The sequence below is a fragment of the Solanum stenotomum genome, chromosome 11 (assembly GCF_019186545.1).
Source record: "Solanum stenotomum isolate F172 chromosome 11, ASM1918654v1, whole genome shotgun sequence".
NCBI classification, from domain to species: domain Eukaryota; kingdom Viridiplantae; phylum Streptophyta; class Magnoliopsida; order Solanales; family Solanaceae; genus Solanum; species Solanum stenotomum.
In genome coordinates, this window is record NC_064292.1 from 51,688,726 (window position 1) to 51,715,795 (window position 27,070).

At 33.4% G+C, this 27,070-nt stretch overlaps 1 protein-coding gene across 5 annotated transcripts; it reads left to right on the forward strand.

The window, feature by feature from the left end:
- Nucleotides 1-615: 615 nt before the first annotated feature.
- Nucleotides 616-26,939, forward strand: LOC125844391 (SEC12-like protein 1). Of its 5 annotated transcripts, none has more exons than XM_049523705.1 (10): nucleotides 616-853; nucleotides 1,044-1,138; nucleotides 2,138-2,267; nucleotides 2,355-2,446; nucleotides 3,332-3,428; nucleotides 3,521-3,593; nucleotides 22,554-22,674; nucleotides 24,561-24,680; nucleotides 26,453-26,523; nucleotides 26,613-26,939. In XM_049523705.1, exons 1-10 carry the CDS (start codon nucleotides 686-688, stop codon nucleotides 26,798-26,800), a joined length of 1,155 nt encoding a protein of 384 aa, XP_049379662.1. In that variant the 5' UTR covers nucleotides 616-685; the 3' UTR covers nucleotides 26,801-26,939. The 5 variants fall into 5 exon arrangements, with proteins under 5 accessions (XP_049379662.1, XP_049379661.1, XP_049379660.1 ...); XM_049523704.1 differs by lacking the exons at nucleotides 3,332-3,428; nucleotides 3,521-3,593 and adding exons at nucleotides 22,185-22,281; nucleotides 22,375-22,447 and having other exon boundaries at nucleotides 618-853; XM_049523703.1 differs by lacking the exons at nucleotides 2,355-2,446; nucleotides 3,332-3,428; nucleotides 3,521-3,593 and adding exons at nucleotides 21,196-21,287; nucleotides 22,185-22,281; nucleotides 22,375-22,447 and having other exon boundaries at nucleotides 620-853.
- Nucleotides 26,940-27,070: the final 131 nt, after the last annotated feature.

The window sequence follows — 27,070 nt, forward strand, 5'->3', positions numbered from 1 at the left end:
CTATATGGAAAGTACTATAAATTGTAATTTTTGCATGTCAATATGATGAAAAAATACATCATAAATGTTAGTCAAAGTTTTTATAGTTTAACTCTAAAAAAGAGGAAATTATGACAATTAAAAGTGGATTAATAATTTCACCAAATTTAGAGATGTTTTCAATACTCCCTCCGTCCCTATTTAGTTGTCCACTTTAGAAATGACACACATATTAAAGCAACAATGATTAGCACAGTAAAGTTACAATTTTATCCTTATTAATTTTGATTTTAAAATAAATTTATTCAAGATAACTAATTAATGTTGGGAGAAGTTTAAATTTTCAAGAAATTTAAATGAGGGTATAATAAGAAAGTTTTCCTCTTGTTTAATCAGTCAACAAACAATAACTTTTTTTTGCCTGAATTATAAACAGACGTGCCAAATTTATTATAATTTGCCAATTCCAAAGTATTCCTACATAATTATTACTCCTAATTTGGAATATCCAAAAATTCGTTGACTATATTAATCTGGCCCCACCATCTATCCTTATATATTGTCACACTTTATATTATAAAAAATAAATAAAAATAAAATCTATAAATTTCAATTTCACTGAAACTCAAAAAACTCAAAACTTTTTTCCGCCATTGTTGTTACCTTGAGTTTTTTGGGTTTTGTGGAGTTTTGGAAGATTAGAAAAATGGACGGTGGTGATGTATCTGTGGAAGGGAAAGTGACGTGTGCATCGTGTATCAAACGGCCGGAAAACGCGCATCTGGCGGTGACTGGAAAGTCGACCGGAACTTGTTCATCGCTCGAGATTTTCTCCTTTAATTCCGAGACGACTTCTCTTTCTTCTTCTCCCAAGGTACCCTTTTCTTGTTTTCATTAAATAATTTTTGAATTTGTTGTTTACTGAACCCAGTACTTATAAGTTGGAATTAGTATAAATAGATGAGTTTTTTAGTTGCGGGGGTGCTGCATTTACTATGATTTCTGTGATTTTTTGCTGATTGTGGTGAAATTTAAACTTTTTTTTTGTGGGTATTGGTTATTAGGCGACCTATGTGTTGGAGGAAGGTGGAGAGCCAGTGAGGATTGCGGTACATCCAAGTGGGGATGATTTTGTGTGTTCCACTACTACTTGTTGCAAGTAAATTCTGAAACCCTTTTTGATTTTAATTCTAAGTAATTCTGGAAGTTGGTCTTTTACTATTTTTGTTGTGAAAAAGATTGATTTTTTTTGGTAGTTGGTAGTTTGTTAAGCAAGATATGAATGAGTTTACTACCTTGTGATTTCGAATTGTTGATTTTGGCTTTGTTTGTATGTTGAGTGAAGATTATTAATGCATGATTAAGCTGTTGTGATTCATGAAATGGATGATTGGTGATTGTGTTACTGCGCGGTAGGTAAACAGGACGAGTAATGTTAGTTGATGAGTATTATTATGATATGTTTCCATGTAGAAACCTTGTGAGTTAGTTTTCTTGACCTAAAAAGTGCTGGTCTGCTCTGTTAAATATTCCTTGTGTAAGTAATTAATTAGTCCAGAGGGGATCTGGATCTTGAGTGAACCTCAAGGTCATGCCAGCCTGGAGTTAATTTTTTCTTATGGACAGCCCCTTTTTAAGACCTAATCTAGGCATTATCCATTTAAAAAGATGGATTTAGGTTTCAGAGGTAGATCAGAAACCTCAGTGAAGGTCACTGAACGTGAGCATGATATGTGATAGAGGAAGATTTTAATTTGGCATCATTAGTATATGTTGGTAAGAACATCTCGGGACCTGATTGCTAGTGATGCGAGTAGCAATGGTTGGGCGATCCTAAATGTTGCATTCATGATTTTTCATCTATTGATAAAAGAAAAAATTCCATTATATATATATTTTCATATAAATTCAACACAGTACTATGTTCCTGTGTGGACATGTGTCGTTGCAGCTTTCAGTTGTGCTGACCCGCTTTTGAAGCAAAGGTTATTCAGGTCTTGTTTTGGCTGATAGTTATCTTTTCACATTATTGACTAAGTTTGTCACCCAACAAAGGAACATACAGATGACTAGTCTGAGTTTTTAATAAGATTATTGTCTTGCTTTTTATTTATTTCTTAGCCTGGGAAGAGGATATATTGTTTGCTGTTGCCTGCAGGTTGTTTGAGTTATATGGTCATGAAGATAATTTAAAATTTGTGTGCAAGGAGTTCCCTCTCCAAGATGTTGGTCCACAAAAATGCATGGCCTTTAGTGTTGATGGCTCCAAATTAGCCACAGGCGGAGTTGTAAGCAATTTTGTGAAAGATTGTCTCTTATATTTCATGAGGATATTGCCTTGTTGTACTGACTTTGTATTACTTTGAATCTTGAAGGATGGACATTTTAGACTTTTTAAGTGGCCAACCATGCGCATTATTGTGGATGAACCTAAAGCTCACAAGTCATTCAGAGACATGGATTTCAGGTATAGTTAGCTTTACTCAGATTATAGTTGTACATAATCCTCCGTGAGAATTTACCTGATATGAGCTCTGGGGACCTATAATCTTCAGTGTCTGTGCACTTGTGTTGATTAGTGATACATCTTGTTCTCTTTATTTTCTCACACTTTAGTGCTGAAAACGTCGATTATGTTCTAAAGAAACTAAGTGATGGAAAATGAAGTGAAGGATCTTAGTCTTGTGTCTTTTAACAATTCTGATGTAGATTTTTCACTTTAAAGATCAGAATGAAGTGCCTTTTTCATCCAATTATAGTCCCATGTGGATTTTATCTTTTTGGTTCATCTGTTACGCATCACACCAGATTGTCAAATTGTTGTTGTTGCTCTGTGTGATCTTATCTGAGTGTTTTAAGTAGTTTGTTCTCATGTGGAATTAAAAGTGAATAAGGAGACGAACGGTGACCTAATTTGCAGGGTTATATCTTGGAGGTGAATATTATGGAATGTAAAACTACATTAACTGAATTTGTATACAACATTTTACTTTATCTGTTATTGTTTATATTTAAGAAGTGAGAAATGTCATAGAAGAACTAAACATGTTGATATTTCAAGAACGATACATTCCTGATCAAGAAACCCTAATACATGCATTTATGCATGGATTTGCATTCATGCTATACTCTTTGAGTTTTGAATTGTGAATCTGATTTTTGAATATGATCATGAAATCTTCCTAGAAAAAAAGATTCAAAAGATTTAAGAGTCTTGAATTTACTGTGCCTCTTATTGCAGTTGCAGAAATGATACTTAATCCATGGATTATGGAATCTTAAGAATTATTGTTCCTATGATTTTCTTGACCAAGAATTTAATGTCTTTTCCTATTTTTATATATATACACAGCTTAGATTCAGAGTTCTTAGCTTCCACGTCCACAGATGGTGCCGCCAGAATATGGAACACAACAGATGGTGTTCCAGTAACTTTGTCACGAAATGCAGTAAGTTCTGAATAATATGACGTCTTACCTCTTAGACAATTGGTTATCCATTTTTATGTTTATGTTATAATATCCTGTCTTCCACATTGCAGGATGAGAATATTGAGCTCTGCAGGTTCTCTAAAGATGGGACAAAACCGTTTTTGTTCACTACTGTTCAGAAAGGTATTCTAAAGTCTGGCTTTTCCCTTTTCAGTAGGGTACTTATGCCTTTTCCCTCATTAAAGGCTGATAGAAATGATGTAGATGATGAAAGATTACTATACCAATCAGTTTAGAAGAGTTGCTCTTTCAAACAGTGTGATTTTTTTTATCTCTGAGAAATTTTAAATTTTAGTATCTAAACTATAAAAGGAGAGCAGATAGTTATTTACTTCTTTTCCATTTTGTTATTGTTTTGACTTGACTGTACATTTACGTGCTCATTTCTGAACCCAACAAATCAGAAACAAAAAGAAACATAAAACATAAAAAAGAACTAAAGAATAAGTTTCAGATCAGAATTTTCTGATCAGAAATATTATTTTTAAATCAAAATTTCACAGACTAAGAATAATTTTTATTTTTAATAATTCCAAAAGATTTGTGATATCCAGAATTTATATCATGAAAATTTGTTTGCTTATTTCTTCCCTCAGAATTTCAACTTCAGACACCTAGTTGTATCTTATCTCCACCCCCCCCCCCCCCCCCCTTTAAATTTTAAAAAGATCTGTTCCAACAACCCCCCGCATCCACATAAGCTGTAACCTGCTCCATTCCGCATAGGCTTTAACGGCACCACCCCATTTGCATTGCTACCTGCTGCGGCGTTTAGTTTGCTAATGCATTGATCTGAATCTATGCTTGTCATTTAAATGCAGGGGAAGCAAAGATGGTGATATCTGTGTTATTGATGTGACAAAGATGGAGATCTCCTCTTTGCACAAGAGGTTGCTGTTGGGTACTAATATTACTTCTTTGGAGTTTTGTCCTAGTGAAAGGTATGTGCAATTCTAGCTATAATTTTCTATGAAGTATTGACTCTATGTCATTCGTCTTCTGTTCTGAAGCCTATGCCTTCTCTTTTAGAAGCCATGTTTTTCACGAAATTCTAAATAGTGTTAGCATTTGTCTTTTTTCTCCACAAGATATGTATGGAGAGATATAAGAGGAAATTATAGTAGATGTAACTCGTGACTGAATGGTGAAAAGGGAAGCTTTTGTGATAGCTTGTACGTAGTACATACGACTTTAGTGATGCCAAGAACCTTTCATGAATATTTTTAGTGTATGAGCTACTTTTGCATGCATCAGTCACAGCACATCAACTGATTATTGAAGTAGACAAAAATTAACTTTGACTAAAAACCAACCTGGCGGCGGGATCTTGGCTGCAAAATGTATACCATGAATGAGTGTATACTAAATCAACTATTTGGTTAGTTATTTCAGTAGGAGCTAACCAAATAGCTGATTTTGTATACACCCATTCATAGTGTACATTTTGCAGCCAAAGATTGCGCCGCCAAGTTGTTATTGTTCTACGTCTTAGGGGCTAGGTCTCTGTGATACCTGGTGACATGATTTCCTAATGATAATTTCTCTTCACTAGTTGTTGCCTGTATTTGCGCTCTTCAAAGTTGAAACCTTGTGTCTACTAATGTCATCGTAATCTTTCTCATCAACTATTCTTTAAGAGTCAAAGCTCCTATTCTGTCTGCTTACTTCATCTTACTAGTCCACATTGGTGCACATTTTGGCAGAGTTGCTCTTACCACTTCCTCTCAATGGGGAGTAATGGTGACTAAATTAAATGTCCCAACCGATTGGAAAGGTCCGTCTCTTTTTTTTTCTGTGTAGGGACAATCGCGTGCATTTGACTTTTTCTCCCCATCCCTTCAATTGCAGAGTGACCGATTTATCTGTCTCTCTTGGAATTTTTTTTGGCATCAGCTATTCTATTTGACATGTTCTTCGAGAATTCTTATTCTTTCTGGATCCCTGATCCATCTACAAGAAGATTGAGACTCTGCACGTTGATGCAATAATTAATAATTATTTTTAATATACTGAAACAAAAAAAAAATAGTAACAAGGAAATTGCCCATTTGCCTTGAATCTTGATGCAACCAATGTGTTTGATGAAATTCCCAATGAAAGATAAATGACAAAATCTTTACAAAGTATTACTTGACTTCTTCTAAGGATTACATCTTTGTAGTGATTGCAGAGAATAAGTCGTTAAAATCGAGAGACCTCTGATTTTCCTCTCCTATTGAAAATTTATCGCAGACAAGAGTTGACAAAATATTTAATTGGATAGTGTGAGTATGATATTAGAGAATGTGATGTTTATAATACTACATCTATAATGGGAAGGCTGTTTTGTTTGTTCTAATATTACTATTGTTTTCTTAAACATTACTTTGCCTTGAAATTTATTTTTTAAAGGTGTTCAGCCATGAATATTGGTATTAGGAGAACAACTGAAGCATTCTAATTCTTTGCTGATCTGGAAACAAACCAGACTATACGAAATGTGGCTCAGGTGCTCTGCTGCTCCTTAGAATCCCTACTTTTAATTTACCATTGACAAGAAAAATCCTTGTACATTACCAATTTAAAAAAAAATAAAAAAAAATCCTTGCTATGTTGAATGAGAAGTGTCCAGCCTCTGCTGCATTTACTTACATCTCAGAAGGTAATTTTAGTTTTGTTGTCTGGCAACGTAAGTCTTGTTTATTACTTCTCATTTCTAACTCGAGATGAACCAATATGCTTTTTTTTTTTTGAAACTGGTAACTTTAGTCTATATATCCACAGGTATACTACAACAAAAGTGTAGTTCCCCTTCAAAAGTTTAACAACTTACAGAATAAAATAGTCTTAGTCTAAACTGCTGCCTATAAACAATCTAGCACATCAAAGATGTCTTCTGTCCTAGTTAATATATCTTGTTTACACCAAAAATATAAAAGAGCTAAGCAGTCCATCTTGATCTTCTGTAAGCTATTCTGCCAATTTTCAAAACTCCTGCTGTTGCTCTCTCTTTCCAGATTGTCCACCAAATACATGCCGGGACAAGTTTCCATCTCTTCTCCTTGTCAGAAGCATTGCCATCTCTTTTCCAGCTGCTCAGGACTCCTTTAATGCTCCCTAGTTTCACCCATCTTATCCCCTTTAGACAGATGAACATTCTCCATTATTGTTCGGTCCATGTACAATGCAAAAAAAGATGGTTAATTGTCTCAGCATTTTCTCCACATAAAGTACATGTAGAAGCCAACTGATAGCCTCTTTTCTTTAGATTTTCATGAGTCAAAACTGCTTTAAGAGTTGATTGAGGTTGTGAATGTATGACTATAAACAGGAATGTGGTATCTCTGGAATGACCAATTTCATCTATACTATAACTGAAAGTAAATATTTTATGCAAATGTCGGTTATCCAATACCGAGAGAAGATGGTGATGCATCTGACAAACCTCTTGACATTGTTGTCTTATCTAGAATGAAACAATTATGTGCTATGAACAAGCTGAAGAAAGTAGCATTGAAGGTTAGTCGTAAATTCAATGTTCCTATTCTTAACAAGATATGGCGATTTCTCCCCCTTTATTGTGTTTCCTGACAATTGTGCTTATCTTCCGTTTCCCTGAATTTGTAGGTAATTACTGAAAATCTCTCCGAAGAAAAATCATTTTGAAGGAAATGTTCAAATTTATAAACACTGATAATTACATTTGAAAGTTGGTCTTACAAAAATGGGTACAAAACTTTCAGCTTCAGAAGTCAGGCAGTTGATGGAAGCGGGTTTTTCCTGGTGATTCCTTATTTTATGGTTACTGTTCCTTCTCTTTTTAGCTCATATATACTGCAATTAAAATTATTCTTCATATTCATTTTACAAAGAATCGGCATTTTCCTGGCCATTCCTTATTTTATGGTTATGGTTCTTTCTCTTTTTAGCTCATATGTCCTTCTTGCAATTATTCGCCATGTTCACTCTACAAATTTGGCAAGCAATAAATCATTTGTTGAGATGTAAATTTTTGAGGACTAAAAGCTTCTCGGTGAAGAGCATGAACAAGAAGAGAATTACATAGTCGAGCAGAAACTCTTCATCTTGATGATGTGTATCTCGAGAAGTGGCAGTATTTCTTACCCATTAGTAAGTCCACATTGCTAAATGGAATGTGTTTTAATTATTAGATGCTCCTGAAAATGATGTAGTTGTTCTCAATGCCCTTAAAATCATTTGACATGAAAAGTATTTGGCTTCAAAATGTCATGAAGATTGTGTGCATAGATTGTACTCATTAATGCATATAGTTGGAATTTTGTTGTTCTTCCAGGCTATTGTTGATGGAAATGAAACAATTGATTACCTTGAGTTCATAACAACTTTATGACGCACATGAATCGCATGGAAAGAGAAGATTGCTTGTACAAGGCCTTTGAGTATTTCGACAAGAATAAGAGTGGGTATGAAGCTATCCACCTGCCCCTCCATATTTGGTTAACATTTTATCGTTTTCTAATCTTGTTCCCTTTAGGTATATTACGATGAAAGAATTGGAGCATGCGCTGAAGGAATACAACATTACTGATGAAAAAACAATAAAAGAGATCATTATTGAAGTTGACACAGACATTGTACGGTATCCTTTTCTTTATGCACGTTTATATGATATTTCTATTTACAACATCTAAACGTCTTGTGTTTGTGAGAATTTCTTGTTTGAGCAACAAGGAAAAATCTAACAGAAAATGTGATTTCTATCCTATTATATAGAAAGGTGAAGTAATGAACAACCAATGGTATATCTGTCATTTTACATTGATACTCAGCATTATTCTAAAATGTAATTTGCTACTCTCTTCCACCGACACACTATGTTCTCTTAATCTTCTTAGCAAGGTCTTCTTTCCAATTTGAGCTTAACTTCTTCTATTCATTTTTGCTCAAATACTCTCCTATTTCTTTTCAAATTTCTCAACATAGAGACATCAATTGGATATACAAGAGAGATTTTTCTTTTTCTTGTGACAAACAGGAGACTTTCTTAAAGAAAATAAGACAAGGGAAAAGATATTAATTTTTTACCGTGTATTTAAAGATACAAATCTCATGTTCAACATGTCTTCTGTCTCGAGGAACAAACATTCGTGGACTGAATCTCGTGTAAAATATGAGCATTAGACAAATCTCAAGTTCAACATATTCGTTATCTCTTTCAATTAGAGACTTTAGTTTCCATGTTTGGGATATGTACTTCTCTCCAATATTCATTTCCCTCTCAACTGTAAAGTGAGCATGAAGATGTATAATTTCTATTCTTTTCAATTGTCAATATCAATATAAAATCTGTCTATTTAATCTCAATCAAACAATTCGGCACTCACTGATTGTACAATACAATAAAAGATAATACAATACACAACTTGAAACAGTTGGACGAACATTGCAAAAACTGATTGTACATTAGGCTATGTAAAGTGTATTATAAACTTGAACTTATTTTTTCGGGCATTCACTTTTGGTTTTTTCTTTGTCAACACATGTACACTATTTTGTTCCATAAAATAACTTGTATTGTTGACTGCTTCAATACTTCACATTGCAAGTTCTATTTCTTCTAGCACTTTTCATTTCTCGTTTCTTTTTCTTTCATGTGCCACTTAATTTCACTTGGAGAGGAAAAAATTATTTGGAGAATGTGATAGAGAAAGGAGGAATTTTTTAGCTGAGGTTTGTTCCTTTAATTTCGTTCGTTCTAAAATATTATATTGTCTGGATATCAATATACCACTTCAGTTTCGCCTCTGTGATTTTTTCTGAGAATTTTGCTTTGGTTTGGAATATTTAGGAAAAAAACTGAACTCTGTGTTTTACTTTTCTCAGTCTAATTTTCATATGTTGATTCATGATTTTGACAAAGAGAGTGAGATCATCCTTTAAGTTTCTCTGGCTGTCATTATGAAGAGTCGCATTCAGGCCTTTTTGTTCACTGTCTTTTCACTTAAGGTTGCCTGGTTGGGAGTTTGAGATTGTGAAACTCTATTTTAAGTGGGTTTTTTCAAATGGTACTTGTTTGAGTATACTTGGTTATTTTTGAAATTTGTTGAAATTTAAGAACGTAAGTATCACGTTATGTCAGTTTAGAAGTTCACAATTGAATTGACAAAATTAGTATTTTTTTGAGGTAAAGTTGTTGTACTCATTTTATTTAAGGGAAAAAGGACGAATTTACCCCCGAACTTTGATAAATGGTATGTATATGCCCTCCGTTATACTTTGCGTCCACCTAAGCCCTTGCCGTCCAATTATAGGTACATACATGCCCCTCTCACTAACAGTCCCCTCATATTATACACGCGTCTTAATCCTAATCAACTATCCATTTGACCTTTCTTTTTAACCCATAAACTAACAACCTGCCTCATAAACCCAATACCCACCCGATTCCCTCTAAGATATATCCTAATTAAAAGACCCAAATCTCCATTGGAGAACAACTTCAATTTGGGCTGTGACAATTCGTTGGCTGTGTTAAATCAAGGTGGGAATGGGATGATGAATACTGAATTATAATTATAATAAATAGTTTTAACACACCCAACGAATTATAATAAATAGTTTTAATCCCGAATTCGCCTTGCCTCTATCGTCGACGTTCCTCATATCCACAAACTCATCCACCGTATGGTCGTGTTTGAGCGACTCACCCAAATCTTCTCCGCCACAGAATCCAGTATTTATCATCCCATTCCCACCTTGATTTAACACACCCAACGAATTGTCACAGCCCAAATTGAAGTTGTTCTCCAATGGAGATTTGGGTCTTTTAATTAGGATATATCTTAGAGGGAATCGAGTGGGTATTGGGTTTATGGGGCAGGTTGTTACTTTATGGGTTAAAAAGAAAGGTCAAACGGGTAGTTGATTAGGATTAAGACACGTGTACAATATGAGTGGACCATTAGTGAGAGGGGCATGTATGTACCTATAATTGGACGGCAGGGGCTTAGGTGGACGCAAAGTATAACGGAGGGCATATACGTACCATTTATCAAAGTTCGGGGGTAAATCCATCCTTTTTCCCTTTATTTAATGAGACAAGGAAAGTCTTACTCTTTTCTTTTAAATTGTGAATCCATGTTTCTCTAGCATATTTTTCTTGGAAAATTAACTTCAACCTAAAATAATCCCAAGTATTGTATGTAGGTGACTTGCACAAGGAGATCTTGTGTGCCATAAAATGTGACTGATTTTATCTGCCCAAGTGTCATTCAGTTTGATGGCATATTAACTTGATTTAACTGGCAATATGATTTTTAATTCATACAAGCTTCGAGTATATTGTTTTAGTGTTTCATAAAAAAGGTACAGTGTTTCAGTGTTAATGCAAATATCTTATGTTAGCCTCAATTGAAGGGGAAATGACTAATTCTTCTAAGAATTTTAAAAGACTAAGCTATTTACCTTGATTGTAACTACTGAATTCCATGACCAACTCCCTAAGGAGCTCAAGAGGAATCCTGCTATTGTCATACTGGTCAGGTTGGTGCATTCTTTATCAAAATTCTTTCTTTTTCATGTTCAAGATATCTTTTTTTTTATTTTTTTATAGTTCAGAGACGATATTTGAACTTAGGATTGACTTGTTTATCCAACCAATGGAGGCTCGATATATGTGATAATGATAAATTTCTTCCATTTTCTTATAGCTGTTTTGTTAGAAGTCTGAGGATGATTGAAGCTCAACATCAATTGTCTCTTGTATCTGCTTTAGACTATGTTCATTTATCTCATCAGATATACAAAGTATTTCTCGACATTGGATATTTAAAATGGTATCCTACTAAATTTATTTGTCTTATATAGGATGAATGTGAATAGACAAATGCTCATAGTAAACTGATGAACAATTTATCATTTAAACTAATATGAAGTGAAAGGATCTCTAGCTTTTGATCGGTGATGAATTTGAAATACATAAATCAGATGGATACAGTTTTAAGAATTTTTGTAGGCCTTTTGCTGGTATAGTGTCGTATATATGAGATATTATGATAAAGTGAACTTTCAAAAGTTTGTATTGGAAGGTCATTGCTTTTCATGGGTGATTCCATCTATTCTACCAGTTAGCAGATAATTAGAAAATGAAAAAGAAGAGAGGTACCATCAAAGTACTTCATAAATCTTTGTATATGCCTTTTTAATGTTTATTTTCTGCTGGAAATTTGAGTAAAAAGATGATTGTTAGTACTATACCGTGTTGTACTAGTATATCTTGTTGGGAACGCCACCCCTGAATGGGTCCTGCAGTGCGTGATCCGGATTTAGTCGGAGCTCCAATGTGGGCTCCAGACACTGGGTGGAAACCAAAAAAAAAAACTGCGCACCTTACTTAATATTAGCTCTATGTTTTCATGTGCTTCTATTTTTCTCATTTTTTTTTAGTTTTACTCCCACCTTGTGCCTCCAAATAACAAGGTTAAAGATCCACCATTAAAAATATAAAACGTTGGTCCCGTGCTAAGCACAAGCATGTTTATCTAGTTATATATAGAAAAGTCTTGAATGGAACGATCAAGGGCAAAAATGAATTTTCCATCTAAATAGTATCTAGAGTCCGGAATCTATTTGAGCAATAGAGAGATAAAATTGATTCAAATAAGTCACAATTCTAGAAAGTAACTAAAATAACTGTGGTTATTAATTTGTTAACGTCTATATTTAAACATGAAACAAAATTGTTTTGTTCATCATTGAATAAAATGTAACCTTTTCCTACACGTTATAAAGTGTAATTGTTTCTTACACTTTACAAAATGGAAGAAAAAAATTTGTTCTACAAAAAGGAATATTCTTTTTTGTTTTACATTAAATTGCGTCTCTTTATGTAGTTTTTGCAGTGTTTGTCATACAATTTATATTTTTATTACATTATGTATTTTTATTTATTTCTAATCTCTAAACTCCACCAAGTACTATTTAAAGACGTTCAAACATAGCACCTTCAACACCTTTAATCTTCTATTTTTCTTCATTTCAATCACAAAAGAAATGTATTTTGAAACAAAAGTTAGAGTTTCAATTTATTGGGATGGTGAATTTATACGGAAATACCGTTCATTATAATTGTCCTTCCAAACACAATGCTAAGTATTCAATTAATGACTAATATCATAATTTCCTCCATTGATTTATAAAAAAATGGGTATAAATAATATTGATTATAGTTGAACAATACCCTACTTCATTTTTATCAGAATGACAAGTAAATTTTGGAGGGTGGATTATCTATAATGATGAATCGTTGACGGACTTTTTGAGAGTTTCAAATGACTACATAGATCAAAACAAGTTAACAAGAAGTTTAGAAAGTCTTAACATACTTTGAATGCCGAACACGTATCATGATACTCAAGATTTTGTCCTTAACTTTCGTAAAGTTTCGGAACGTTTCCAATCTATCAAATATGCATTATTTGTAAGTAAACAAGCCCGTATACACTCACATTGCTATATTTAGTTTCGGTTAAAAATCGGATCAAAAAATCATCCCGAGCCACTGGATTTGAAAGTTTCTTTCAGATGATGTCGCCCATAATAAAATAAACTTGCATGCCGAAGTTTAGCTAAAACAGATCATTATTCAACTCCTAAATCAAGATTTTATTTTAAGAACCCTAAGCCTATGTTTTTTTAATTCAGCATAAATTCTACACGTTTCTAATCAAAAAATCTGTTCATAATCACATAAAAATTTAATAAAAGAACGAGAATAATCCAAAAAAATTCCCCTTCTTTTATTCCCTTTCATTTCTCCTATATGTAAATCTCCCCTGCAATTTTCTTTTAATGTATGTTTCAGCATTAGCTGATTTTAAATTTTTAGGGCTTTTGCCTTTTTTTTCTTTTCCTTTTCTATTTTAGACATTTGCCCTTTTATTTTATTTTATTTTACTTTTTTTTTGTGCCATTGTTATTAGCAACAGAAATAATTATTTATTTAATCTGAAAATTATATCACTCATTCTCACAAGTGATAAATAATTTATAAAAGATACTAAAAGGGTTAAACTCAAAAATAATGGATAAAATTCATAAAACGACTAAGAGAATCGTTACAATCATCAAGGACATTTAAAGTGGTGATTAATGATAGATATTGACATATTCAACTTGTGAATTGACTTTTGGAAATTGAAATTGAGAAACAGTAATACAAGTTGAAACTAAGCGAAACAGAGGATTCTTTAATTATAGAATTAGGGATAACGATATTTGTCTGAAATTACATGGACATTAATATAGCCAAGCTTATAGTGGTAAAGAATCGCTCTACAAATGTCACGCTCCGAAGCTATCCCAGGATGCGGACACGGGATCTAGGATCACGAGTGACCCCAAGCTAACCCTGCTGACATATCATAAGCGTGCTAAATAAACTGAAGTAAGAAAATACTGTGCGGAAGCTAAATCATAAGATAAACTGAAATGATGGGGAATACCCATATATTGAATCTGAATATATAAAAGTGAAAGTTTAAACAACACTGAAGAGTCAAACTCTAACGCTATATCTGAATCTAACTATGTCTTAAATAAGCCTCTAAACTGACTAGAAGTGTTGAGACATGCCCCAGCTAAATCTAGCAAAACTGAAACTAAAAGACTAAAAGCAAAGGAAATAATCATGTCACTCGTCCTTAAAGAATGAGGACTCACCACTGATGTTATTGAACTGAAGATCGGGAATCGATCTATGCGTGATCTGGAAGCTGAGAACCTGAACCTACATCACGAGAAGATTTAGCGCAGAGTATGTGTTTGTACTTGAAAGGTACTGAGCATGTAGGATAGAGTAAAGCTGAACAATAATCATAACTGAATCAAAGCATACATCTGAGCAATGATAAGAGGTAAGCATGATACTAAATTGAAAATACTGAACATGAAATGACTGAATGGAATGACCAAGTTTATAACATGCTGAAACTGAAATGTGAACTAAAACTAATAACATAGTCAATGCAATAAAATCTGACTGTAAAGGAGCTACTAATAATCGACATAAAACCACATGAGCTAAATGTAAAGTCCGATGTATACGTTCCATCGAGAGAACCCAAAATACCCGAACAAAGGTATAGAGGCATGATTGATGTGATCACTAAAATAATGCCCACATAGAGGACTTACAACCTACGGGGCACGTAGTTCTGGGACTTGAGGGTGATTGGCTCTAGTCCACTCGGTATTAAGCTACTTCTAATTAGAATGTAAATAAGCAATATTATGATTGAAATGCTGAAGTACTATATAACTCAATTACTGACATGCAAACTGTGAGAATGTAACAATTATGACTGATAATATGACATTCGTAAACTGAAGTATATATATATATCTGAATAATATGACCTAGCATGAATAATTCATGAACTAAACGAATATATACAACTAGGGTTCTGAATATTATACAAGGAACTGAGCAATAACATGATAATCTGATTTGGATCATTCTAACAGCTAAAACCTAACAATTTTAACATTCAAGAAATCTTAGGTCTAGATAATATTAAGGGAGATGGGTGAAAGGAACCCACTAGTGAAATCCCACATGCCTGGTGAAGAATTTCACGGAGAAATCTTTCGATTTCGAGGATGAAACTGATGAAAACCTGTTGCGTTCTTGGGTTAGGGCTTGGTTGACTTTTTCTCCTTCTGCGTTCTAATTTTCTAAGTTTATTGGTGAGTGATTTACTTAGGGTAGATTCTAATTTAGTTACTAGGCTAAAATTGACCAAAAAATCACATAGTTTAGGGGTTAAACGACATAGTTTAGGGGTCTTACGCATAAGAAAAAGACCAAACGACCCCTGACTTAAAATCTGCTGAAGCCACCTATGGACCGATCCACGATCCGTCCTGTCAGTCCGTCGATCGACTTCAGAGGATGGGTTCAGGAGGGTCCTAAGGGTGTCGTCCTATGGACGGATCGACGGTCCGTGGACTAATCCACGATTCGTCCTGTCAGTCCGTCAATCGACTTCAGAGGATGGGTTCTGGTGGGCTTGAGGGTCTCGACCTACAGACGGATCGACGGTCCGAGGACTAATCCACGATCCGTCATGTCTGTCCGTCGATCAACTTCAGAGACCAGGTTCTGAGGGCTCGATTCACGGACCTGGACCACGGTCCGTGGGTAGTGCCCGTCAGTGGCGCCTGCAACTTTTGAAATGTGCATTTTGGTAGTTCTAGCATATAGGGTGTTACAACAAATCACAGACTAGTGTTGTGGTGGTTGGAAATATTATATCGATAGATAAAAAACTCTATTGGAGTAACCACGGTTGTCTTAAGTATTGTTCAGTATGTTCTTGATTTTTGTAGTTTTATTTCGAATATGGATGTACTTCCTTTTATGTACCTTGTTTCAGATTTGAATATATTTTGTGACTCTCCTTCTATGTTTGTACGCATTTCGACACCCTTAGATGATTCTTAGTGGTGGATCGATTACATCGATCTTAAATTGTTGATTTGGTAGCATAAAATATGTGGATAGACTTAATTATTTCGAATATGCTATATGTTGATATCACAGAGTGTGTGTATATATATATATATATATATATATATATATATATATCGACTTTTTAGTTTAACCAAAACCTACTTCTTTTGTCTCAAAATATTACTTTCTCCATTCCATATGAGTTTCTTTACTGGCATATTAAGAAATCATAAACAAAAGGATAATTTTACTAATTCACTCTTTAAAAAGTTTCTTGGCATTTTACAATCAAATGTAAACACTTTCAAAAAGAATTAATTGCAAGGGTAATACAAGATGAATTTATTTAATTTTTTCTTGAATTAATAAGGTGTTCAACTAATATGAGACAACTATTTTTAGTAAGATGATCAACTAAAATAGAACGGAGATAATATTACTAGATTTTAACTAGTATTATTCTTTATAATTTTGAAATTAAGAATTTGCAAACATAGACAACACTTTATGGGCTTGTTGGGCCACTCATTAAAGCTAAAGCAGTGCCATCGTTCACTTTGGCCCACTTCTAAAAATCAAGAATAAAAAGGGGCAAAGTGCACATATGTCAATTTTGACATCGCCATTTAGCTTGTACTTATTTTTTTAAAATGGGAAAAAGTAATTTCAATCCTCAAATTATTATCATATTGCGAATTCGATTTTTATGTTATTTGACTTAGCATATTTGATCTTTAATTAATTAAAATGTGTTATTTTAGTTCCTAAAACTAATGGATGTTACAAAGTTTTTATTAAGAATATATACTGAATATTTTAGTCGATTCTATACGAGGGAAGAGTTAAAGGAAAAATAATGTAATATCATATTGTGATTTGTTAAATAGACGTGTGTGTAAATTGATTCTTTCAATCTTTGAGGGTGAAGCATGAGCCAATGATGAACGCACAATCAATTGTGAAGCAGATGGTAAATTTTTTAGACATTAACATCATGTAATGAAGTAATGTATTATTGTAAAGAAGATGCAAAATATACCAAAAGTAAAAAAAATAGGCAAAAGTACGTGATCAGACCTTGCCAATCGCCAATGAAACAATTTTGACAGTAGATTGAATATTCACTCCTAAAACAAGATAACAATTTGGTGCCAGTAGAAGTAAAAAGAAATCCTAGAATAAATATATATGTTTACTCTATCACAAGTATGTAGCTATTTCTCATATAACAAATTTTTAGTTAAGTACTCAGACATCCACAATTGATTGTGCACTATATACATTGTTAGTCCCAAACGAAAGTTGCAATACCGACATCATTATTTATGGTATGGTGAGTATGAAGAGTGGAATAACTCTGATACAATTATTATGATCCAGGACGAAGCAAACTCTAAAAACTAGTTGTTGAGATGAGAAAGTTAGTGTTATGCAATATGAATCCCGTATTAACACTTGCAACATCGATATGAAATTCAAGTCCCATACGACCCTTTTAAAAAACATATTATGAAATTGACAACCTTGAATCATGTTTTAGGAATATGCCAAAATATATCTCCAATGCTAATCATTTCTACCAAAATAAAATAAAATCAAACATTACTTCATTGATTCAATAAAATAATAAGATGACCAATTCCTTCTCATATTGTCTCTTTTTGGAAATTAGTTGACTTAGACATTTTTATTTTGTTCTTAATAACGTGAATTACAATAATAATTTCCCAATTTAAAAAGATTATTATTTTTTCTTTTATAAAAACGAGATAGAAAGAAAATATATGTAAAACTATGATAATTTTTGACAATTTGTATATAGTTGACTTATATATTATTTATGTTTTTAAATTACTTTTTTTTACGTTTCCTAATTAAATACCTTTCGTATCAAATGGAAGTGAAGGGTGTTTGGTATGGAGGAAAATGTTTTTTATGAAGAATATTTTCTTTCATACCAAATATATATACCCAAAGAGAGAGAAATATAGCTGAAACTATTGAATACATACTTTATCTTATTATTTGAGTCACGCTCAAAATAATGTTGGAACTATCATGTTCTTACGAGTTTCACATCTCAATTCTTAATTATTGTCTTTTTCTACATGGACTATTACAATCTATACTTTAAAACACATCTTAGCATTGCCTACATCATTATGATTTATTTCCTTTTTCTATTTGAACTGTCGTTATTTATTCAACTAGATGTGTTTTAATACATATATACGTGATAATTTAGGTAGAAAAACGAAATAACTAATAATCAAAACGTTAAACTTTACAAAAAAATGACAGTTCACATGTTTTTGACTTTTTGTTTCTTTTATGAGAGACGTATTGAAGATATCCCTAAACTTGACGTAAATTATTAGTTTTGTCCCCAAACTATTGACAGACTCAAAAACATCACCCTCTACTTGACTAAGAGCCCGTTTGGATCGATTTAAAAAATAGCTTTTAATTAAAAAATAAAAGTAAAACAGAAATGACTTTTAAGTCAAAAATATAAAAAGTCAAACTAAAATGACTTTTAAGTCAAAAAATAAAAAATCAAACTGAAATGACTTTTAACTCAAAAAATAAAAAGTAGGGGAAGACTTGTTTTTTATTTTTGACTTATTTTAAATCATTTTGATCTTGTCAAACACTTTCTAACTTATTTTAAGTCATTTTTTACTTATTTTAAGTTATTTTTTTTATATTAGTCAAACACTTCCAGAAATCAAAAACTGACTTAAAAGTAGGTTTGACCCCAATCTGTCATATGACATAACAAGTGGTCTCAAACTCTTGTAGGAGCATGAACCGCTTAATAATGAGCCAAGAGAAGTGCTGAAAACACTTTTAAACTTGACGAAAATTTAGGAGTGTATTTTAGTCATTTTATAAGATTTAGATGTATTAAATTCAATTAGTCAAATAAAAACGTATTTTTAAGATTGTCATTAATTCAAGAATGAAACTACTCGCTCCATCCACTTTTATTTGTCGTGTTGCACTTTTCGAAAGTCAATTTGCCTAATTTTCAAAGTTAAATTAGATTACATTAATTTGATATTCTTAACAAAAAAAATTAGATATTCAAAAACTATATGGAAAGTACTGTAAATTGCAATTTTTGCATATCAATATGATGAAAAAATACATCATAAATGTTAGTCAAAATTTTTATAATTTGACTCTAAAAAAGAAAATTATATAACAATTAAAAGTGTAGTGTAATAATTTCCATCGAATTTAAAGGTATTTTTCATTTTATTTTTTTTGGATTTTCCTCTTGTTTAATCAGTCAACAAAACAATAAACAGACGTGCAAAATTTATTATAATTTGCTAATTCCAAAGTATTCCCACATAATTATTTATTAGTTCCTAATTTGGAATATCCAAAAATCCGTTGACAATATTTATCCTGGGCCCCACTTCGCCTTTTTTCTACGGGACCCACCATATCTTATGTATTTTCACACTTGATATTAAAAATAAATAAATAAAAAAAGTCTATAAATTTCAATTTTCACTGAAACTCAAAAAACTCACTTTTTTTCCGCCATTGTTGTTACCTTGAGGTTTTTGGGTTTTGGGGTTTTGTGGAGTTTTGGAAGATTAAAAAAATGGACGGTGCTGATGTATCTGTGGAAGGGAAAGTGACGTGTGCATCGTGGATCAAACGGCCGGAAAACACGCATCTGGTGGTGATTGGAAAGTCGACCGGAACTTGTTCTTCGCTCGAGATTTTCTCCTTTAATTCCGAGAATACTTCTCTTTCTTCTTCTCCTAAGGTACCCTTTTCTTGTTTTCATTAAACAATTTTTGAATTTGTTGTTTACTGAACCCAGGTTGGAATTAGAATAAATAGATGAATTTTTTAGTTGTGGGGGTGTTGCATTTACTGTGATTTCTGTGATTTTTTGCTGATTGTGGTGAAATTTGAACTTTTTTTTTGTGGGTATTGGTTATTAGGCGACGTATGTGTTGGAGGAAGGTGGAGAGCCAGTGAGGATTGCGGTACATCCAAGTGGGGATGATTTTGTGTGCTCCACCACTACTGGTTGCAAGTAAATTTTGAAACCCTTTTCGATTTTAATTTCAAGTTATTCTGGAAGTTGGTTTTTTACTGTTTTTGTTGTGAAAAAGATTGATTTTTTTGGTAGTTGGTATGAATGAGTTTAATGCCTTGTGATTTCGAATTGTTGATTTTGGCTTTGTTTGTATGTTGAATGAAGATTACTTATGCATGAATTTGCTGTTGTTATTCATGAAATATATGATTGGTGATTGTGTTACTGTGCAGTAGGTGAACAGGATGAGTACTGTTAGTTGCTGAGTATTATTATGATATGTTTCCATTTAGAAACCTTGTGTATGTAATTAATTCCCCAGAGGGAATCCGGATCTTGAGTGAACCTCAAATCCATGCCAGCCTGGAGTTAATTCTTTCTACGGACAGCCCCCTTTTTTAAGACTTAATCTAGGCAATAGCCATTTAAAAATACGGATTTAGGTTTCGGAGGTAGATCAAAAACCTCAGCGAAGGTCACCAAACACGAACGTGATATGAAAGATGTTAGACAGCGAACCAGTTAAAATACTTTAGTTTCATTGGTAATAGGGGAAGATTTTTATTTGGCATCATTAGTATATGTTGGTAAGAACATCTCGAGACCTGACTGTTAGTGATGTGAGTAGCAGTGGTTGGACGATCCTAAATGTTGCATTCATGGTTTTACATCTATTGATGAAAGAAAAAATTCCATTATGTATGTATTTTCATATAAATTCAACGCAGTACTATGTTTCGGCGTGGACATGTGTTTTACAGCTTTCAGTTGTGCTGACCCCCTTTTGAAGCAAAGGTTATTCAGGTCTTGTTTTGGCCGATAGTTATCCTTTCACATTAGTGATTAAGTTTGTCACCCAACAAAGGAACATAGAGATAACTAGCATGAGTTTTCAATATGATTATTGTCTTGCTTTTTATTTATTTCTTTACCAGGGGAGGGGATATATTGTTTGCTGTTTCCTGCAGGTTGTTTGAGTTATATGGTCATGAAGATAATATAAAATTTGTGTGCAAGGAGTTTCCTATCCAAGATGTTGGTCCACAAAAATGCATGGCCTTTAGTGTTGATGGCTCCAAATTAGCCACAGGCGGAGTTGTAAGCAATTTTGTGAAAGATAATGTCTTTTATATTTCACGAGGATATTGCCTTGTTGTCCTGACTTTGTATTACTTTGAATCTTGAAGGATGGACATTTTAGACTTTTTGAGTGGCCAACCATGCGCATTATTGTGGATGAACCTAAAGCTCACAAGTCATTCAGAGACATGGATTTCAGGTATAGTTAGCTTTACTCAGATTATAGTTGTACATAATCCTCCGTTGTTTATCATATGTTAGAATTTACCTGATTTGAGCTCTGGGGACGTATAATCTTCAGTGTCTGTGCACTTGCGTTGATTAGTGATACATCTTGTTCTCTTACATTTCTCACTCTTTAGTGCTGAAAACGTCGATTATATTCTAAAGAAACTAAGTGATGGAAAATGAAGTGAAGGATCTTACTCTTGTGTCTTTTAACAATTCTGATGTAGATTTTTCACTTCAAAGATCAGAATGAAGTGCCTTTTTCATCCAATTATAGTCCCATGTGGATTTTATCTTTTTGGTTCATCTGTTACGCATCACACCAGATTGTCAAATTGTTGCTGTTGCTCTGTGTGATCTTATCTGAGTGTTTAAAGTAGTTTGTTCTCATGTGGAATTAAAAGTGAATAAGGAGACGAACGGTGACCTAATTTGCAGGGTTATATCTTGGAGGTGAATATTACGGAATGTAAAGCTACATTAACTGAATTTGTATACAGAATTTTACTTTATCTGTTATTGTTTATATTTAAGAAGTGAGAAATGTCATAGAAGAACTAAACATGTTGATATTTCAAGAACGCTACATTCCCGATCAAGAAACCCTAATACATGCATTTATGCATGGATTTGCATTCATGCTATACTCTTTGAGTTTTGAATTGTGAATCTGATTTTTGAATATGATCATGAAATCTTCCTAGAAAAAAAGTTTCAAAAGATTTAAGAGTCATGAATTTACTGTGCCTCTTATTGCAGTTGCAGAAATGATACTTAATCCATGGATTATGGAATCTTAAGAATTATTGTTCCTATGATTTTCTTGACCAAGATTTTAATGTCTTTTCCTATTTTTATATATATACAGCTTAGATTCAGAGTTCTTAGCTTCCACGTCCACAGATGGTGCCGCCAGAATATGGAACACAAGGGACGGTGTTCCAGTAACTTTGTCACGAAACGCAGTAAGTTCTGAATAATATGACGTCTTACCTGTTAGACAATTGGTTATCCATTTTTATGTTGATATTATAATATCCTGTCTTCCACATTTGCAGGATGAGAATATTGAGCTCTGCAGATTCTCTAAAGATGGGACAAAACCGTTTTTGTTCACTACTGTTCAGAAAGGTATTCTAAAGTCTGGCTTTAGTTAATGAAGTTATTAAATTGAGATTGTGTAATTTTTCTTATTGAAAACATTGTGTAACTATCCAAATTTGTGTCAATAAAACAGGCAATAAGACATTGATTGCGGTTTGGGACATCAGTACATGGAAGAAAATTGGACATAAAAGCCTTTATAATAAGCCAGCTTCCATTATGACAATTAGTTTGGATGGGAAATATCTCGCATTGTAAGATCTTTATCCTTTTGTGTCTCCTAGTAATGTTGAATTTCAATTACCATCTACATCTTTACTGTCCAATACTTTCCTTAGATATGCACTGTTGAAGCTAAAGAATGGAATTTGACATCGATTTTGCAATAGTGAATCTTCTTTAAAGTATTTTTTTTACATGGATGTTGAATAAATCATTGAGTTGATTTGACATTTGAAGTTTCGTGATGAGATAGGCCAAAATGAGGCATGAAGGGGACCTAAAACAGAGTAGCATCTGGTTCCTCTTCCCCTTCCAGTTGGAGTTAGTACAAGATTCCATCAAATTAATTTGAAGTGTTCTCATCTTTCAAAAACACCATGACTTTTTTTGAACTTTTTGCATGAATTAAGTTCTTTTGCTACTCTTGACTTGTCTTCATTTTGATGAATGTTTCCCCTCCCATACATGGCTTTTGGTGTTCTACAGCTAGGGGTGGCAATGGGGCGGGGGTTGAACCTTTAACCCACATAATTTTCAACTCGCCTCTTCCCGCTGAAGATGTTTTTTCTCCATTTTTTATATTTAGGTAATACAAAATTATTGTCATATAATAGGTAATATTATTTATTTTAGCTTTTCAAATTAGATTCACTTGCCTTTTTTTTTTCTTCCGTAACCACAACACAAAACAAACTATGACCGAAGTTCCAGGAACACACCTTTCCTTTACGGGGGTCCTATTACCCCTTTGAACCATTTTAAAGTGTTATAGATACACCATTCAGTGCTGAGGTGGTACAAAGAGTGTGCTCACTCACTCGGAGGCATGTTAGGGGTGAAAAAAAGTTAAAATATGATTACTTTGGACACTTAATTATTAACATTAAAACTTAAGTTGATATCTTTTTAATTATTTTCCTTTCTTTCTTTGTGAAATAGAGTCAAATTCTTTTTTTTTTTTTTTTCATTTTCTAGAACTAAAATTGATTTTTTCACATGCTCACCACGTACAGAAGTCGCCAATGAATTTTTTCCGACGTTTTCCCATCCATTTATTCTACTAAATCGTCTTCCTCTTTCTCACACACATACTCCATTAAGGGAAAACCTTCTCCCCACCGGAAAAAAGTGGAATCATTCTTATTACGTTTAAGGGTGTGTTTATTACACTTTAAAATAGTATAGGGTGGTAATAGGGTAAAGATAAAGTGTCCCTGGAACTTTGGTCGTAGTTCAGTAGGGTACTTATGCCTTTTCCCTCATTAAAAGCTGATAGAAATGATGTAGATGATAAAAGATTACTATACCAATCAGTTTAGAAGAGTTGCTCTTTCAAACAGTGTGTGATTTTTTTTATCCCTGAGAAAATTTGAATTTTAGTATCTAAACTATAAAAGGAGAGCAGATAGTTATTTACTTCTTTTCCATTTTGTTATTGTTTTGACTTGACTGTACATTTACGTGCTCATATCTGAACCCAACAAATCAGAAACAAAAAGAAACATAAAACATAAAAAAGAACCAAAGAATAAGTTTCAGATCAGAATTTACTGATCAGAAATAATATTTTTAAATCAAAATTTCATTCACTAAGAATAATTTTTATTTTTAATAATTCCAAAAGATTTATGATAGCCAGAATTTATATCTTGAAATTTTGTTTGCTTATGTCTAACCTCAGAACTTCAACTTCAGAATTTACACCTAGTTGTATCTTATCTCAACCCACAACCCCCCCCCTCCCCCTTTTAAATTTAAAAAAGATCTGTTCCAACACACCTCCCCACACCCACATAAGCTGTAACCTGCTCCATTCCGCATAGGCTTTAACAGCACCACCCCATTTGCATTGCTATCTGCTGCGGCGTTTAGTTTGCTAATGCATTGATCTGAATCTATGCTTGTCATTTAAATGCAGGGGAAGCAAAGATGGTGATGTCTGTGTTATTGATGTGACAAAGATGGAGATCTCCTCTTTGCACAAGAGGTTGCACTTGGGTACTAATATTACTTCTTTGGAGTTTTGTCCTAGTGAAAGGTATGTGCAATTCTAGCTATAATTTTCCATGATTCTGTTCTGAAGCCTATGCCTTCTCTTTTAGAAGCCATGTTTTTCACGGAATTCTAAACAGTGTTAGCATTTGTCTTTTTTCTCCACAAGATATGTATGGAGAGATATAAGAGGAAATTGTAGTAGATGTAACTCGTGACTGAAGGGTGAAAAGGGAGGCTTTTGTGATGGTCTTGTACGTAGTACATACGACTTTAGTGATGCCAAGAACCTTTCATGAATATCTTTAGTTGATGAGCTACTTTTGCATGCAAAAGTCACATCAACTGATTGTTGAAGAAGACAAAAATTAACTTTGACTAAAAACCAACTTGTCGAAGTGATTTTTGGCTGCAAAATGTACACCATGAAAGAGTGTATACTAAATCAACTATTTGGTTAGTTATTTCGTCGCTAAGACACACACACATATATATATATGTGGTTTTACTATATGTTTTAGATGTCTTTTTGCCTGTTATATGTGAGCTAAGTTTTGTTTTACTTCCCTTTTTTTAGTGTAGGTTTGGTTGCTCCACATTTTTCTTATGTGAAGAACATAGAGCCAGGTCTATTGCTGTTTTTGTTCAACTACAACAATCGGGAGCATTATGATATGTATGAAGCTGCAAGCTCGGGAAAAATGAATATCAATCCATCTGGTTGGACGTTACACGGTTCTGGAAGAACTGAATTTCTTGCACAGGTTTTATGTCATGTTTTCTTCATATTTGGTTGTGTTGATGTTTTCCTTTATATGCTTTCTATTTATAAATGAAGGTTCAGATACGTCTGCGTCTGCAATGCAAACCATTGGCGGGAACTCTGTTTAAGCCTATAATCTAGGATAATTATTGTAATGATTAGCATCATTTCCATGTTTGAGCTAGATCATGTTCAAACTACTAATTTGATCTCCAAGTTCTGTTCTTGTATATTGAGCCAATACACAAGATGAGAACTTGGATATCAAATTAGCATCTTGAACACGATCTAGCTCAAACATGAAATGATGCTGATCATTGTAATAGTTATCCTGAATTATACGCTTAAACAAAGTTTTCATCAATGGTTTGCAGTGCAGACACAGACGCTTCTGAACCTTCATTATAAACAAGAAAACATAAAAAAGAAAGCATTAACACAACCAAATAAATCACATATGAAGGAAACACGAGATAAACCTGTGTAGGATATTCAGTTCTTCCAAAACCGTCTAACATCCAACCATATGGATTGATATTCATTTTTCCCGAGCTTGCAGCTTCATAGATACCATGAAGCCCCCGATTGCTGTAGTTGAACAAAAACAATGGTAGTCCTGGATCTATGTTCTTCACATATGAAAAATGTGGAGCAGGCAAACCTACGCAAAAAAAGGAAAGTAAAACAAAATTCAACTCACATATAATAGGCAAAAGGACATCTAAAACTATTTAGTAAACCGTATATATATATGCCTTAGCAACTAAATAACTAACCAAATAGTTGATTTAGTATACACTCATTCATAGTGTACATTTTGCAGCCAAAGATTACGCCACCAGTTGTTATTGTTCTACGTCTTAGGTGCTAGGTCTCTGTGATACCTGATGACATGATTTCCTAATAATAATTTCTCTTCACTAGTTGTTGCCTATATTTGCGCTCTTCAAAGTTGAAACCTTGTGTCTACCAATGTCATCGTAATCTTTCTCATCAACTGTTCTTTAAGAATCAAAGCTCCTATTCTGTCTGCTTACTAGTGCACATTTTGACAGGGTTGCTCTTACCACTTCCTCTCAATGGGGAGTAATGGTGACTAAATTAAATGTCCCAACCGATTGGAAAGGTCCGTCTCTTTTTTTTTCTGTGTGTAGAGACAATCGCGTGCATTTTACTCCAAGATTGACTTTTTTCTCCCTATCTCTTCAATTGCAGAGTGGCAGATTTATCTATTACTCTTGGGATTGTTTTTGGCATCAGCTATTCTATTTTACGTGTTCTTCGAGAATTCTGATTCTTTCTGGAACTTCCCTGATCCATCTACAAGACCAAAGATTGAGACTCTCCATGTTGATGCAACATCTGAAGAACAATGGAGTAGCTTTGGACCTGTAGATTTGTAAGCTGCTGTCGTAGCTTTTTTCGTCGGATTTCAGGATGGCAGGACTGAAGAAAGATTATTAAATAAGTCTAGTTTTTGGAGGCATTTTACTAAGCTTTTAGTATGTATACCTTCTAACTGATGAATGTTAAAAATATGAGGCTAATGTTGCCTTTTTTGGATGTTGATATCACTCTCTTAAGATTTATTTTATACCACAAAAAAAAAATTGATGCAGAATACTGTAGGTTGTTTTAGTGTGACAAGTTTCTTGTAATGTTAATCTTTTGTT